At 40.9% G+C, this 15,473-nt stretch overlaps 1 protein-coding gene across 1 annotated transcript in view; it reads right to left on the bottom strand.

Moving 5' to 3' along the window:
* The window catches only part of clstn2a (calsyntenin 2a), a 230,103-nt gene that overhangs the window by 67,507 nt on the left and 147,123 nt on the right, over window positions 1-15,473 (bottom strand). Inside the window, exons 3-4 of the mRNA XM_049598117.1 lie at window positions 13,363-13,558; window positions 6,625-6,736 (exon numbers count right to left, since the gene is read on the bottom strand). Coding sequence (XP_049454074.1) covers window positions 6,625-6,736; window positions 13,363-13,558 — 308 coding nt within the window. The remainder of the gene's footprint in view (window positions 1-6,624; window positions 6,737-13,362; window positions 13,559-15,473) is intronic.

A 15,473-nucleotide genomic window follows, 5' to 3' on the forward strand; every position in this document is an offset into this window, starting at 1 on the left:
GTCACTCTGATTGCTGTCGGGGAGAAGAGGAGTGCAGAGGAGATGAAAAGAGAGAAAAAGAGGGGAGGCCAGAGGAGAGGAGGTGCAGTGAGCACAGAAGAAATCAGTTCAGAGCACAGCAGTACAGAAAAGAGAAGAGCTGATCTCGAAATGTCAGAGGCAGAAAGGTGATGAGGCCAGAGTCAGACAGTTCATACAAACATCTCCTGCAGTGACTATTTGATCCACAGCTGGTGAGAACAGTAACAGAGAACTGGATATCAACCACTCACCACTTTTTCAACAACAAGTAAGGTGATGTTTCCATTTAAAAAGACACACTACTGTTCTTTATTCATTAACAGAGAACCTCTAATATCATCCTCTCTGGGAATCTATGATGCCCATCGGAATTTTAGGGATGCGAAAGAAAATCAATCACATAAGTACTGTGATTTCTTGAAGCTTTTAAAATTTATTTTTAATGCCTTGATCGATAAATTGAAACGCAGAGGTGGAAAGAAGTCGCCACTCTTATTGTGGTAATATTTAAGTAGCATGATGTCAAATTTGTTTCAAGAAAACAAAGCCAAAGTGAGAAAGCAGAAAATGGCAGATGGTCCAAGGACAGAGACCTTCAGTGGCTGTACCGGTTTGATTTTCATTATGATCTGAAAGATTCATATGGTGATACCCGCAATTTCTCGACTTGACATATTGATGTCATACTGTTACCCATGGCAACAACAAGCATGACTGAAAGCTAAATTATTACCAACTCCACGGTGGTTCCAAGAAGAGGAGCAGCTTCAGTAGTGTGGAATAAACTGTGGCGTCCTGAATGCTTTATGAACAGCCCTGGACTCTTTTAGCAAGTTACCACTCAGAGGGAACTCATTCAGCGGCTCCTCTGGCAGCAGCACAGCATCTCTCCCTCTCCTCTCTCGCCATACGCAGACTGGAGTCAATGTCGTCAAGTGATTTTGTCATAAAGCTTTGGTAATGTAAACCTACGTGACGCTCGCGGCTTGACAAACAACTACATATATGTGAATGTGCAATAGTTGTGGTATCATAACAACCTGTCACAGGTTACAGCGTGATGATGAGAGGAGAAATGGCAGAGCATAAAGGTCCAGGTGGAACCCTGGTTTACTTCAGTTTGTTTTTCTAAGCAAGTTGTGTTTCTAAATGTACCCATTTATTCTTAATTCGCTGTCTGTTTTGGTTTCAATTGACTTCAATAAGAGATACATACTGCTGCAGAACAGTCAATTTACTTCCATATTCTATCTATATTTTTTCCCTCACTGCACAAAATTGCCTTGTTCTATAAAGTAGGTCTAAACAATGCCCCGTGTCTTCGAGTTTCTCCCAAACAATATTATTGTGCCTGGGAGGAGATCAAATCAAATGAGCCAGACTACTGTAAAATACAGTAAGAAAAGGACCAGAAGGTTAAAGTCAGAAAGCAATGAGACAAAATAATAAATATCACCCTCAGAGAGAACGAAAAGAGATACAGTTAAGAAAGTGACTTTTGTCTTCTGTCTGATCTATTGCTAGAATTCAACACACATACTCTCTCTCTCTCTCTCTCACACACACACACACACACACACACACACACACACACACACACACACACACACACACACACACAAAAAGCCCTCCAGTCTTACTTCAGTTTGGATGATGCTGCACTTGGATCAGCACAGCGTGGATGTGGAAGCTCAGGGAAAAGAAAGCAGCGCAAATCCCAAAGCTGAAATTTTATATAGGCAGAAACGCTCCAGATAGCTCTCAATGAGGAATAAAATATACTCCACCAGTCGACTAGGACTAGTGTAAAGCCACAGACGAACATACTAAAATCTGTTGAAACTGAAGATGGATCTCTGTCAAATAACATCTAAGCTATGCACTGAAGAAAAAGCTACTTCACAGATTACAACATTATTGCAATAAAAAGAAGAATCAGCCACAGTTGTCTGCTCGCTTTTACATTTTCATACTGTATTTCTTTAAGTGTATTCACATTGACCTATTGTTTGCTGTACATCCATAAAAAGAAGACTGTGACGTGCCTACTGTACATACAGACAAAAACAAAGTTTTAAAGCAATTTGTGAATGAACAAAAGCTTTCATTTTCCAACACTTTACAAACCTACACTTAAATCTATCCTTGATAGTACTATTTCTTTACACAAAGGTGGTTTCTACTCATTGTTTGTTCCACAAATTATCTCCACAGCCAGCTGTATGAGTATTGGTCTATCATGTCTATCTTTAGCAGACACTTCTTCATGTTCATATGAGCAGTGAGCGATTTGAGGAGGGTTGCCATCCCCTTGTTAGCAAAATGACCGAAATGGTCTTATCCGGACACTGACCTATAATCGACAGAGTATTGAGAGTTATAGCATTTGTGGCACTGATTTAGCAACCAGGAAACTCATAGACCTGTTCCATATGTTATTTATCTCATGTGATGTAACTCAGCCAATATAATCTTTGCATTCTGATCATGGGCAGATTATGTGACAATGAGCCCCTGGGCACAGACGTAACACCAGGGCCACACCACCTGCATGGGCAGTGTGTGTGCATCGTTTAACATCTTGGTTCCTTTTTTTGGTGCCCATGTTAACAGGTGCCCACACTGCCCACATAAGCAGCACTGCTCAGGTGCACCTTGGCTGCTGCCCAGCTGCAGAACATCTAGAGGGATGGTTTCCAACTGGTCCAGCCACGGGGTCCAGATTGCTCCTTTGTCATTAGTTCAAGGTCCACTTGCGTTTGGCAACGTCATCAAGCTATATTGTTTTCTCTGTCAAATAGCTGTCCATTAGTCTCATCAAGTGCCCAGTCAAATGGCACTTCAGAAGAAAAGCTCTGTGCCAGAAATTTATTGTTTTTTGAAAATAAAATTTGTTTCTTACAAACTTGACATGTGTGCCAGTCACTTGTGGTCCATTCAGAATGTATCCGCAACCCACTTTTGGACCACGGCACAGCGGTTGGGAACCACCGATCTAGAGAATAGGAGTCTCATCTATTTATTCAGTGTGACGTACACGTTTTTCAGCAAAATAGAAATATAAATAAAATGAAAATGGTCTTTTGATAATCATATTGACATCGTACCCCCTTTCACTGCAGTTCTAGATCACTCACAAACATGAAAAAAATATAAATATTTACATCTAACGTTTTTAAACAGAAGCCCTTTGACAACCCTTCTGTGGACAGAATCCCTTCATTTGTTAACACAGGGCTTTTTATTGTGAAATATTTGCTGGACCGTTTTGTTGACATTGCTTTAGCTTGCACAGCTCAATAAATTAGTGGAATATTGGCCTTTCATTGTGTAAATACAGTTCTCATTGCAGCAGGCAGCTCTCCAACAGCACCACAGCAGCAACACTGTCAGTGTGAGCATTGCACAGGTGAAAGCCACAGCAGTTCAGCAGGGTTGTCTCATGTGCTGTGGCAGTGTGGCCCAGGTGTAAGGCCCCACCCCCTCTGCTACACAGGGGCAAGAAAGACTGACTTTATAGCTTTTTAGCTGCTTTTTTTTTTTGCATCGCTTAGTAGTCGTTACCCATCTACCTGTGGTTTGGTGTCTCTTTGTAGATGTTATACATCTCTTTGATTTGTGTCTCTGCAGTTTTTTGATGTCCGTTGTTGTTTTGCACCTTTTTTTTTTTTTTTTAAGTACTTTGTGCCTCTTTGTAGTTGTTTGTGTCTCTTTGTGGTCATTTTGTTTGTTTGTTAATTCATTTGTTACAATCCCTATTAGCTGGGCCAAGAGGACAGCTAGTCTTCCTGCGGTCCACATTTAAGAACATATATTAAACCTTACAGACCACACAAATGAACGAATTTGAAAACATACATTAATCAACACAAATAGCAATCATAAGACATATATCATAGAATATATTATGTGTCTCATAATAATTTTGAGTCTCTTTGTGATCATTTTGTATCTCCTTGCAGCTGTTTCGCATCTCTTATGGTTGTTTTTTGGTTGGTATGTGGCTCTTCGAGTGACATTTTGCAGGTGAAGGCCAGTGGCCCCCCCCACACACACTTTAGGCCCCTGGGCCTGTGCCTGGTACATCCGTTCAATAATCCATCCATGATTCTGATATTGCGACACTAGTGAGTGAGATACATACACATTGGTGAGACGAGACGAGAGACAACAGTTGGAGGAATAAATCAGTCAGACATTTTCACATGCCATGCTCTAACGGAAGATGGGTAGACAGCGAAAACTGAGATTTCAATCAAGAATGGACAGACTCTTAGATGTTCAGTCTTCCCATGACCAGTTCAAAACCAGCATATCTCATCATACGTTCCTAAGACTGTGGAGATTATTAAAAGTCCCATTACTAGATAAAGCACAGAACATCTTTTGAGCCAACATACCCACTCAAATCTGAACTAAAGGCACAGAAAATAAAATAGTTCAAATCAGTCAATTCGTCACAATCACTGAATCATAATGCAAGCAGACATTAGACACTCGTCCTGTAACAAAATGAACAAATCACCTTCTCCATAGGAGGGTTAGATGACTGAGGTTGTCGAGATAATATATGCGAATTTAGCCACATATTGGCTTTATGCTTTCATCAAGACGTTTACTGTGTTGTTAGTGCTCAAGCGAAACAAGAGCATCATCTTTATATGTGTATTTGACACTTACCATGTGTCTGGTAAGGTTCAAATGAAATTTAACCCAAATGTAAAGTAAATGATCCCTAAAATGACCTCTGGTTCAGATGAAAATGCAATCTCAACACAAGGTCCATTAAGTAGCTGCTCATGTTCAAAGTTAGATTTTTTCTTAGCACTTTAAAGACTTCTTATCCAAGTTGGCTTAAAAGCAGCATTTAGAAGTTCATTCTTGAGGATGACCTACTGTACAATTTTATGTGTGTGTGTCACACGGATAATGGTGCTTCAATATAATTCAATTTATTGGAAACTTCCCAAGAATAAAGCCTCCAGGCATGCAGACTGACCCTCGCTGTGCTATCCCAGTTTCTCCCTGTTTCTCAGACACATACTTCACACCTAATCACATCAGCTTTTACAGTATAACTGCGACCCAGTCTCTCATTCAGCCAAGCCAGATTCAATTCATAGTATCCTAAATTTCTAACCAAATGATTTTTTTCATGGCATCATTAAAGGGAACCTATTACGCTCATTTTCAGATTCATACTTGTATTTATACTTGTACTAGTACATGTTTAAATGCTCATATATGCTCATACTGTCTGCTGGAACACCTGTATTCATACTCTGTCTCAGATGCTCCATTTAGCACCTGTGTCTTTAAGCCCCACTCCCGAAACGACACAGTCCCACTCCCAAATTTTTAAATATAGACGCTTGGTCAGTGATGTGTCACATCTTAATGTGCTAGGTACCCCTTCTGCATTACTTTTGGATGTTCAGGGACAGCATGTCAGTATAGACTTGTTACATGCATCGTATCTTTACACAAAAAATTATCCTTTCACAAGAAATGTACAGTTTCTGCTCTTTACATACTTACAGTCTTGTTCAAAATAAACTTAGAATGTAGGTAAGAGACTTCTTAAACTTAAAGTACTTATTTTACTTAAAGTAAGTAGGCTTGTTAATGACATAATATAACATGAACGTCACGTGACATTTATCATTAGCATAGTATGGTGACCATACTAACACACTACATCCATATTAAAACAACTCAATTGACTCTTGGTTTCCCACTGGGCATGAACAGTGAGCTCTGGGCTGAAAGTCCAGAGTTTGTTTGACCCATTTACCTCCCCTCCCACTCACCCTATGCAGACTTCTTTATACTTGGGCAGTTGCCCAGAGCATCAACAAATGCTGCCGCCCAGGTCATCTCATACTGCAGCAACAGGGTGCCTCTCTGTGTCATTGTCTAACACTGACAGGCCATTGACCAAGCATTGATATTTGAGGAGTTGGGAGTGAGGCGAGGTTGCCTAAAAAAGCGTAGTCTGCTTTAATTGGTCAGCGTTTCCAGGTCTCCCACATCTTTGTGTCTCTGCGTTGTCATTTCAGCCGTAAAAAGACTGGAACAGAGTATAGCAGCACTGTCTACCGTGAAAAATCACCAATAAAAGCATCTAAACACAAACTGACATGTTCCAGCAGAAATATGATCCAGTATCGGGAATAAATTTACAACATCTGTGGTGTAGTTTAAACGTATCCCTGACGTTAGCATGTAGCTTCATTTAGGCTAAGTAATGTAAACATGTGCAGAAGCGTGCCTGGAGCAGATGACCATATAAAGAAATTCAGCACACAATGACATCATACTGTAGTCAAAGTAGACTAAAAAAAACTATAGGAAACAGAGTGTTCAGAACAGCAGGAAACCTGAGATTTTTGCTCACAGGAATTACTCCACATTTAATTCAATTTTAAAATTTGTTAATCCTTCATTTTAACATTATATATTAGACAGAAAATACAGAGGAGCACAATAGGTTCTTTTGGCTATGCATTCATTTGTCAGGTTGATTTTAACAATGAAACAACAATGCAAAATGTCACAGAGCCAAATAAATCATACTAACTTTAAAATATAACATCTAAATACCTGCAAAATGCTGTCGTAGATTTTGCCCTCTGTTACTGATGCCTTGTAAAGCGGCTCCCGAAACACGGGGCAGAACTCATTGACGTCATCCACCTGGATGTGAACCACCGCCCTGAGTGGAGGAAGGGATGAAAGAAAGAGGACACAGGGAGAAAAGAGAGGGTGCACAGTAGGAAGCATGCAGAGAAAGTGGAGTGGAAATAATTGATGGGGAAAAGGTAAAGAAAGGACACAGGGAGAGAAAAGATGGATGGAGGCAGGGAGAGAGAAGAGAGGGAAACATCTCTTTAAGTCATTAGAGATGATTAAAATTAATTAAGACCTAAAGTATTTCACTGTTTATCTTAAGGACAGTTAAAAGCAGAGGAGAGGGAGAGGAAAACAATTCCTCTGCTTATACAGAAAATAGATTAATTCGAGAAAAACAGGGTTGAGAAGTGTTGATTTAAAGGTACTTCACATAAGGTTTTGTTTATCTGTATTTCTGTGTGAAATGGGCTCCAATTATCATCTAATGTCAATCGAACTTTTATTTAACAGCCTTGTCTGCTGACACATCCCAGGCAGATCTTGCGAAGCCAGATTGTTTTTCATGGTTCTTGTTTTTCTACCTTTTTTTCCCCGTCTTCCCACTTAGTCTGATGCAAACACACACATAAACAATCTCATCTGCTGGAAGGGACTGCTATTATTAACTATGCACTCTGATAACATTTGTGCACTAAGGTATATAAATGACGCAATAATCCAGATCATATCATGAAATTTTCTTCACCAGTGACCTTCTGTGACAACAACTTGCGGTGTATCTGAAGAATCACATCTGGCTAATTAATGACATTAGCTTAATGAGGCCTATTTAGAATGTCATGCAGTGATAATGTCACATTCACACACACACACACACACACACACACACACACACACACACACACACACACACACACTGTGTGTCATTCATCATCCACTGGTGAAATTCATCACAGATCCCTGAGCTGATAAACTTCTCCCTCTCTCTCCTTCCTTTTGGTACCAGGCCTGCAGCAGCTTATTTTAGCAGCTCCTTGTCTCTGAATAAAGGACCAGAGGGTTTGATTTGCTGCTGTCCATGCCGTTCTGCCTGACTGTCAATCTCATTCACATAGCACTGCCGCACACACACATGCGGACATACTGATGGGCCATTAGGGGGACATATCCTGAGAGCAGAACTTCAAGTCTCAGCTGTCACTGCTGCCGTACCGATAGATCTTGGGAAAAAGAAAAAAATTATATAAAGAAAGAAGAGAGCATAGAAACAGTGAAGACAATATCTAATTAAAGTCTAAGGTTATTTTTCTTCATAACTTTGAACTGTGAGTGTAAACAAAGTTTATTTTTGTAGTGAACACCTGAAAACCATTACCATGTTGGTATTTTTATTTAGAAATTAATTGAAAGGGAGAAAATAGAATTGATTTTTTTGGCATTGTGCTCAGAACAATGAAAATACGCTTAGCAGCTCTTGCGTGTTGTGCAGCATAAAGGGTCAACAAATAACAAACAAATAACAAACAAAAATAAAGAAAAAAGCAAAAATATGAAAATATACAGACAAGTAAAATATACACAAAGTCAGGTGTTAAGAATGAAACAAAGAGACATGGGGTGGTATGTGCAAAAAACTTGTATATGCTGAAACGTCACTTTTCTCAATAAAGCTGTGGTGAAGCTGTGGTTAGGTTTAGGCACAAAAACCACTTGGTCATGGTTTGGAAAAGAGGTTCTGGCTTAAAATGCCCATGTTTGGTGGCTCACACGCTGCGACGTCCAGCAGGGGCTGGAGCCTATCTCTGCTGACACTCGTCAAGAAGTAGGGTACACTCTACACCGGACAAGTCACCAGACTAACACAAGGCTGACACAGAGACAAAGGAAACCATTCATGCTCACATTCAGCATGTCTTTGGACTGCGAGGAGGTCGGAGAAAACACACACTGACATGGGAGGAACATGCAAACTCCACAGAGAAGGGTCGAGGCTGGGAAATGGGCTCGAATGCAGAACTGTCTTCCAACCAGGTTTGGTGCCACACTGATGTAAAACACTGTGAAGTATCGCCAAAACAACCCGTGTTTTTGTTTGTTGGTCTCAAATAGTGGTCTGAAGCTTGGCAGGCGTCTCACCAAGGTGACATGCCATCCACCATCCCTCCACCTCCCACTGACAAAGTTATCTCGTCACTTAGAAATGTTGTAATATTCATGGTTTGCAGAAACGTACAATGCGAACATTTTGTTCTGGTGACTGGGCTGGGAGTGAAAACAGTTAAAAGCTCTTGGAAAGAAGCTGTTTTAGTTTGTTCATTCTGCTTTTCATTGTCCTGTACCTTCTTCTGGAGAGTAGGGGGACAAACAGACCATGTCCAGGGTGGTATGGGTATTTTATGATACAGCTGGCTTTCTTTGTAGTCGACCAGCGCAACTGTCCTTTAGCAGTTGCCATACTACACTGAGCAGCAGTAGGATAGGAGGCTCTCAATGGTGGTCAGGTAAAAATTCACCAGTAGCTGCTGTGGAAGGTGGAAATGTTATCCTGAGGTAATATAGTTTCGGCTGGGCCTTCCTCACCCTGTGAGAGATGTTTACAGACCAGGTGAGGTTTACTGAGGTGTAGACTCGCAGGAATGTGAAGTTCTCCACCCTCTCTACCTCCTCTCAAGTGCTCACTTCGCCTTGATCTTCTCAAGTCTATTATCATCTCATTAGTTTTGTTGTGATGAGTTCAAGGTTGTTATGAGAACTCTGCTCAGTTAGATGTTGAACTTCCTCCCTGTAGGCCGTTTCATTATGATTTGTTATCAGTCCTACTATAGTGGTGTCCATTTGACGATGGTGTTGGAGGGGTGAATGGAGGAACCGTCGTTGTAAAGAGGGAGTAGAGGAGGGGGCTGAGGACACACACGCCTGCAGTGCTCTTGTGGAAGAGACCAGAGTTGAGACCTTCAATCCTGACATTTTGTGGTCTGTTGCCTAGAAGAGTCCAGTATCCACCAGCACAGTGAACTGTTCAAACACATGTTGCTTAGTTTTTGGATCAGTTTGTGCAGGATAATGGTGTTAAATGCTGAGCTAAAATAGACTAGACTAGACTAGATTTGCAAAGGCCAAAATATACCTTGGCCAAACACCACGTGTCAGTACAGCCACCCCTAGTTTTTCCTATGTGCAACTATGTGCCGGTAGCTGCTTCCCGGTTGGTGGCTCTTGTCGACATGCCGCTCGGCGACACTTCACGTCACTGTCCTATTTCCAGCTTTGCCGCTCCTGAGAAAAACGAAAATTTTCCCCATTCGCTCACAGCTTGCAAATCCCAGGTTCCGTAGCAGCGCTTCCTCTCTGCTCCCGCTCCCCACTTAAGATAACTCTCATCTCTCGCTGTCCCTTTCTCTCATGTCATGTGTCAAAGAATAGATGAGAAGAGACTAATTATAAAGGCTGAGAAATATCTCGAGCTATACGACCCACAATCCTGTCATTATAAGACAATGGCAAAAAAGGTAATGCCTGGTGAGCCACAGAACTGGAGAATGGCAGTTCAGGTGAGAAATCAAGTTTAATTAGTGGGTGTGCTCACATGATTTTAACACAATGCATAAGTGGAAAAAGCACAGATCTTATAGTAGTAATAACTGTGTGTGGTTTTCTGTTGACATGCTGTAGTGTGAGGTTTCCTAGTGGTGCTACAGGCAGCACTTGACGAGTGTAAGGGCTGTGTGAGGAGCTGTTCTAACGGCATCATCTGTTGGTCAGATAAGAGAACATAAAATTGCACACACTGTACAGTATATACAATGAGAGATATAGTTATATAGTAATCTTAACAAGTTACAGTGTGTTTGCTTGTCATGTATTGGACTATGATTGCATCTTCTCTATCTACAGACACAAAAAATGTGACTCAATTCTTGCAGCACGATTGGGTTATTTGGGTCCTATGAACACAAACAAACAAAAAAGCACTCAGAAAAAAAAAAACAGTTTCCAAAGCACACTCCAGCCCAGTTCTATTTAGCAGGGTCTTGAAACCACAGGTGGACAAATTACTTTTGGAGTTGGGTCAACAAGTTCAGATCCACCAGAGTCGTGCTTGAAAATGACACAAAACCTTGAGCAAGCAACAGTTTTTGTAAATCTGATTTCTGTTTTTTAAATATTCATTTGTATAACAGTGGGTAGGAAATACAAGAGCGTCAGAGTAATTCAGACTAGCACAGTGGTGTACTCTACTGTAATTGCAATGTTAATTAAAACTGTCAGCTATTAATTCAACTCATTTTCTTTTTTAAAAGATATTTTTTGGGCATTTTTAAGCCTTTAATTGATAGGACAGATGAGTGTGAAGGGGGGAGAGAGAGAGGGAGTGACATGCAGCAAAGGGCCACAGACTGGAGTAGAACCCGGGCCGCTGCGGCAACAGCCTGGTACATGGGGCGCCTGCTCTACCACTAAGCCACCAACACCCCAGTTCAACTCATTTTCAAAGCTGTAGCTAATTTCTAGTGATAAAAAAAATAGTTATAAATATCCTGCTGTCTTTGTGTTTGTGCTGTTGAGGCTCAACTTATAAAAGTTGTCCTCCGTTTTCTTTTCAAATGGTGTCAGGGCTCTTTGAGAACTTATGTGACTCATTTGTGTAGCTGCCTTTGTAAACTTTCATTTGTACACTCTGAAGTTAATATTTGTTTGTATGTCATGTTTCTGTAGCTTTGTCCGCCCACTTTACATCACAATTGCATTGACAGCCAAGCAAGTGAATCATGCTAAGATATATAATAATCAGCAGTGTTTGACAGCTTTAATAAAGGGTCTGACAATTACCATTGTCATAACAGAGTTTAAATGTGGCATAAAAAAAAGTTTTAGAGACACAAACATGTCAGACAGTCAGTGGCTAAAGAGTCGGTTACATGTTACATGTTGCTTGTACATTTAATTACTTTACTTTGATTAATAAATTAAATGATTCACTAAACCAACAAATACTTGGTCATATTTTTCGAACACAAATATTTTTCGAACGCAAACTGCTATAAATGAAATAGTTAAGTCACTTGTTAGAAAAAGAAAAAGGGTAACAACTAACAGTACATCATCACCAATGTACTATGTCTGTCAACCCATGTAACTCAGTGCTATTTATCAGTCTAGACGGTTTTGGAGTGAGCGCTGGAGGCATCGACCATAGATATGTCTACGATCTCTCCAATATAATGGAACTAGATAGCACTCAGCTTGTGGTGCTCAAAATGCCAAAAAATACATTTGAAAACCTCAACAGCAATGTCTCTTTCCAGAAATTATGACCTGGTTACTCAAGATAATTTATAGATCTTGTTGTGAGCAGTTTCATGTAGGAATTATTTTCTTTCTACCAAACTACAACCTGCAATGATACCACCGCGCAGAAGGAAGTGTGCATGAGACCCAGCACCACTGAGCTGGCTGACGTTACAGCTCAGCAAAGACGGATGTCATTAGAGTTACATCTCAACCTACCTATCAAGAGCACGAGCCTCTCTTTCATGAGTAGATGCACACTTCCTTCTGCACAGTGATACGGTTGGTGGGTGTAGTTTGGTAGAAAGAGAATAGTTACAACATGAAACTGCTCACAACAAGGTCAATGGATTATCTTGAGTCACTGGGTTATGATTTCTAGAAAGAGACATTGCTGTTGAGTTTTTCAAATGTATTTTTTCTTTTGAGCACCAAAAGCTGAGTGCCATCTAGTTACATTATATTTGAGAAAAGGCAGACATCTGACACCGATATCTCCAACACTTGGCAACTCACACCAAAATCAGAAACACCGCCTTACAGTTATATGTCTGTGAACACATCAATTTACAGTTTAGGTCTATGTCTGTAAAAACATGGATTCTTCACACACATCTTAAACCCAGCAGCACAGAAGATCTAAACAATCAGCAATGCTTCAAGTCGAGCACCTAAGATTAGTGTCACCAGTTTAGTCTGTGACCAAACGTCTCTCCTTCTGTTTCTGAATTATGACATTACATGAAAGCCAGAAAAGTGTTTTTGCAGAGCATTGTGATGTCACAGTGAAGCTGACCTTTGACTTTCTGTATTTAAAATATCATCACATTATCATTTTATTCTATTAGACATTTTTGTGGAAATATCGTTATACTTAGCATATGAATTCTTGAGTTATGGCCAAAGACGTGTTTTGTGAAGTCACAGTGATCTTTGACCACAAGATTCTAATGAGTTCATCTTTAAGTTCAAGGGGATGTTTGTGCCAAATCTGAGAAATTTCCCTCAAGGTCCTTTTGAGATATCAAAAGAATGAGACAGATGCAGGGTCACAGTGACCTTGACCTTTGACCACCGAGTTCTAATCAGTTCACTGGTGAGTCCAAGTGGATGTTTTTGCCAAATCTGAAGAAATTCCATCAAGGTGACCCTGACCTTTGAACTATGACCACCAAAATATAATCAGTTGATCATTAATTAACAAATTCCCTCAAGGCATTCTTGAGATATTACATTCACAAGTATGGGACAGAAGTATGTACATATTTACAGATGGATGTACAACCCAAAAACGTGACCACGGCTATCGCTAGTATGGCAGCAATGTGGAGACCAGAAGACATTGTTTGGGCAACACAGCACATAAAAAAACATGTTCAACAACACCAACAACACATGAACAGACATTGGTTGACTCACTTGTGGGATTTTTTCCAGTCGGCCCCGCTGGGTCCGGCCCCACAGTCGTAGGCCTGGATTATGAAGGTGTACTCTTTCTGGCTCTCACAGTCCACAGGGTGACTGGCCCGCAGGACTCCTTCTCCTGATGTGCGATTCAACACAACTGCCTCGAACGGAGCATCTTGACCATAGATCTTAAAGGCACAAATCTCCCCTAAAAAGACAAGGACAGATGCAGAAATTACATAATGTTTCTCGACTTTCTTCACTGGGCACACTTTGTGCGAATGTGTCACCAAAAACTGTTTATTCTGCTTTTGTGCCAAAAATGAAGGCAACACTTTCAGTTTGTAAGCACCAATGTCACCCAGTGAAAACTAAGAAAGACAAACAAAAACAGTGGTAAGACAAGTGCAAGAGTGGGGGAGAGACAAACATCAAGTGAAAATTAAAAAGCGCCAGCATATTGAACACTTTGATTTTTTTAGATGATATTGAGGAGAAAAGTAGTTTGTGTATCAGTCGGACGTCTTGAATATCCCTCATCTTTATCCCAGAGAAAAAGAGAAATGAACCATGTGAGCTCTAAAGAAGAAACACAACGGTCTTCAACATGTCTGTTCCCCAACAGAGGGTGAAAATGTTGCTCAGCATGTGGTTCATCAATGGTGCGACACCGAGGATTCTGGGTGCTTAATAGGGAGGCAGCCAGCACAACAACTCTCACAGTGAGAGACAAAGGCTGAGATTGCACCTAATTTCACATCAACACCACATGAGCAAACAGTGAAAAAACATGGGCATAGGAAACATTTACATTTGGATTTTTTTTTCTCATTCACTCATTTTTCTTTCATGCCATTGCTGGTAAAAGCTTTTTTATTTTGCCTTATTTGTTTCTTCCTTTATTTCTCCCTGTCATTTCCTCAAACCCAGCAGTAGCTACCAGATAGCTGAGGCTGAATCAAACTATGTTTAATGAAGTAAAAACCAACAATACACACTGCTGGCATTTTCTTTGCAGCACAGCTATCACTTCATATTTCAGTCTAAGTCTCATTTCTGGACACAGTGATCTCTGTCAGCATGAGCTGCTCCCGAAAACACAGTATGCAGCTCCTGGGGTGTAGTCAAGAGAAAACTAATTTCTGATACGTGTCAAACTGTACCAGCTCAACAAAAGATGAAATCTGTCGTGTCCGCAGAATGTTCTACAGTACACACTGAGTGCATTGTGTTTGCCTAACGTGAGTGTGTGTTTCTGTGTGTAGATGTGCTTGTGAGTCTTGAATCATCTGTGGAGTTCATCCCCTGCACAAGTGTTCATTTCAGGGATTTGGGAAATCTCCTTGCACAGGAGACAAAAAGCTGCAGCGCTCTGACCCTGCGCTGGCTGATATCTCTCAGAACATAGTGGAACACAGTGGGCACAAAAAGCTTCCTAGCTATGGGAATTCTTGCATGCTCAAGCCCCACTGACAAATACAAAGACAAAGTTCTCCCTCGCTATGGCTTCTTTCCACTTCTCTCCTCCCTCATCTTCATATCCTATTGTTATGTGCACAGTCTTTTATTTCCTCTCTCTGACTTCCTTTTAACACGTTTCACACACCCTTCCTTGTGAAATAGTGATGCTGCAAGGCCTAGTGGGCCTCAAGGTTTGATCCCAAATCTTTTTTTAAGACGCCTGGCCCTCACATCGGCCCCTTTGAGATGTCACCCAGATGAAAAGCTCCCCAATATGGCTGTGTTATGTGGTGTGTAAGTACCGCAAAATAGTAATGAACACAGCAGGTGGTATGGAGGGAAAGCGATAAGCACGGCCTTGATCCCGCCTGCACGCACACATTCGTATACACAAACTGAGCAAATGTGGTCTTAGATGGGACCAAAGGAAGGGGAATCTGGTCTGAAAATACCAGTGATTATAATATACTGCTGCAGCCTTTATACATAAACCTTGACTTAGCGGTGGGGAGCAGGAAAAGGTGCTTCCACTTAACAGTTTGGGGGTTGGATGCAAATCCATTTTCCGCTCCATCTGTTGTGGCAAATTCATTTTTCTGGATTACATTTTACAGGAGAATGTAACAGAGTCACGGAGCGGAGGGAAGGTAGCGAGAGCAATA

This window comes from Epinephelus fuscoguttatus, linkage group LG15 (genome assembly GCF_011397635.1).
Source record: "Epinephelus fuscoguttatus linkage group LG15, E.fuscoguttatus.final_Chr_v1".
NCBI lineage: Eukaryota > Metazoa > Chordata > Actinopteri > Perciformes > Serranidae > Epinephelus > Epinephelus fuscoguttatus.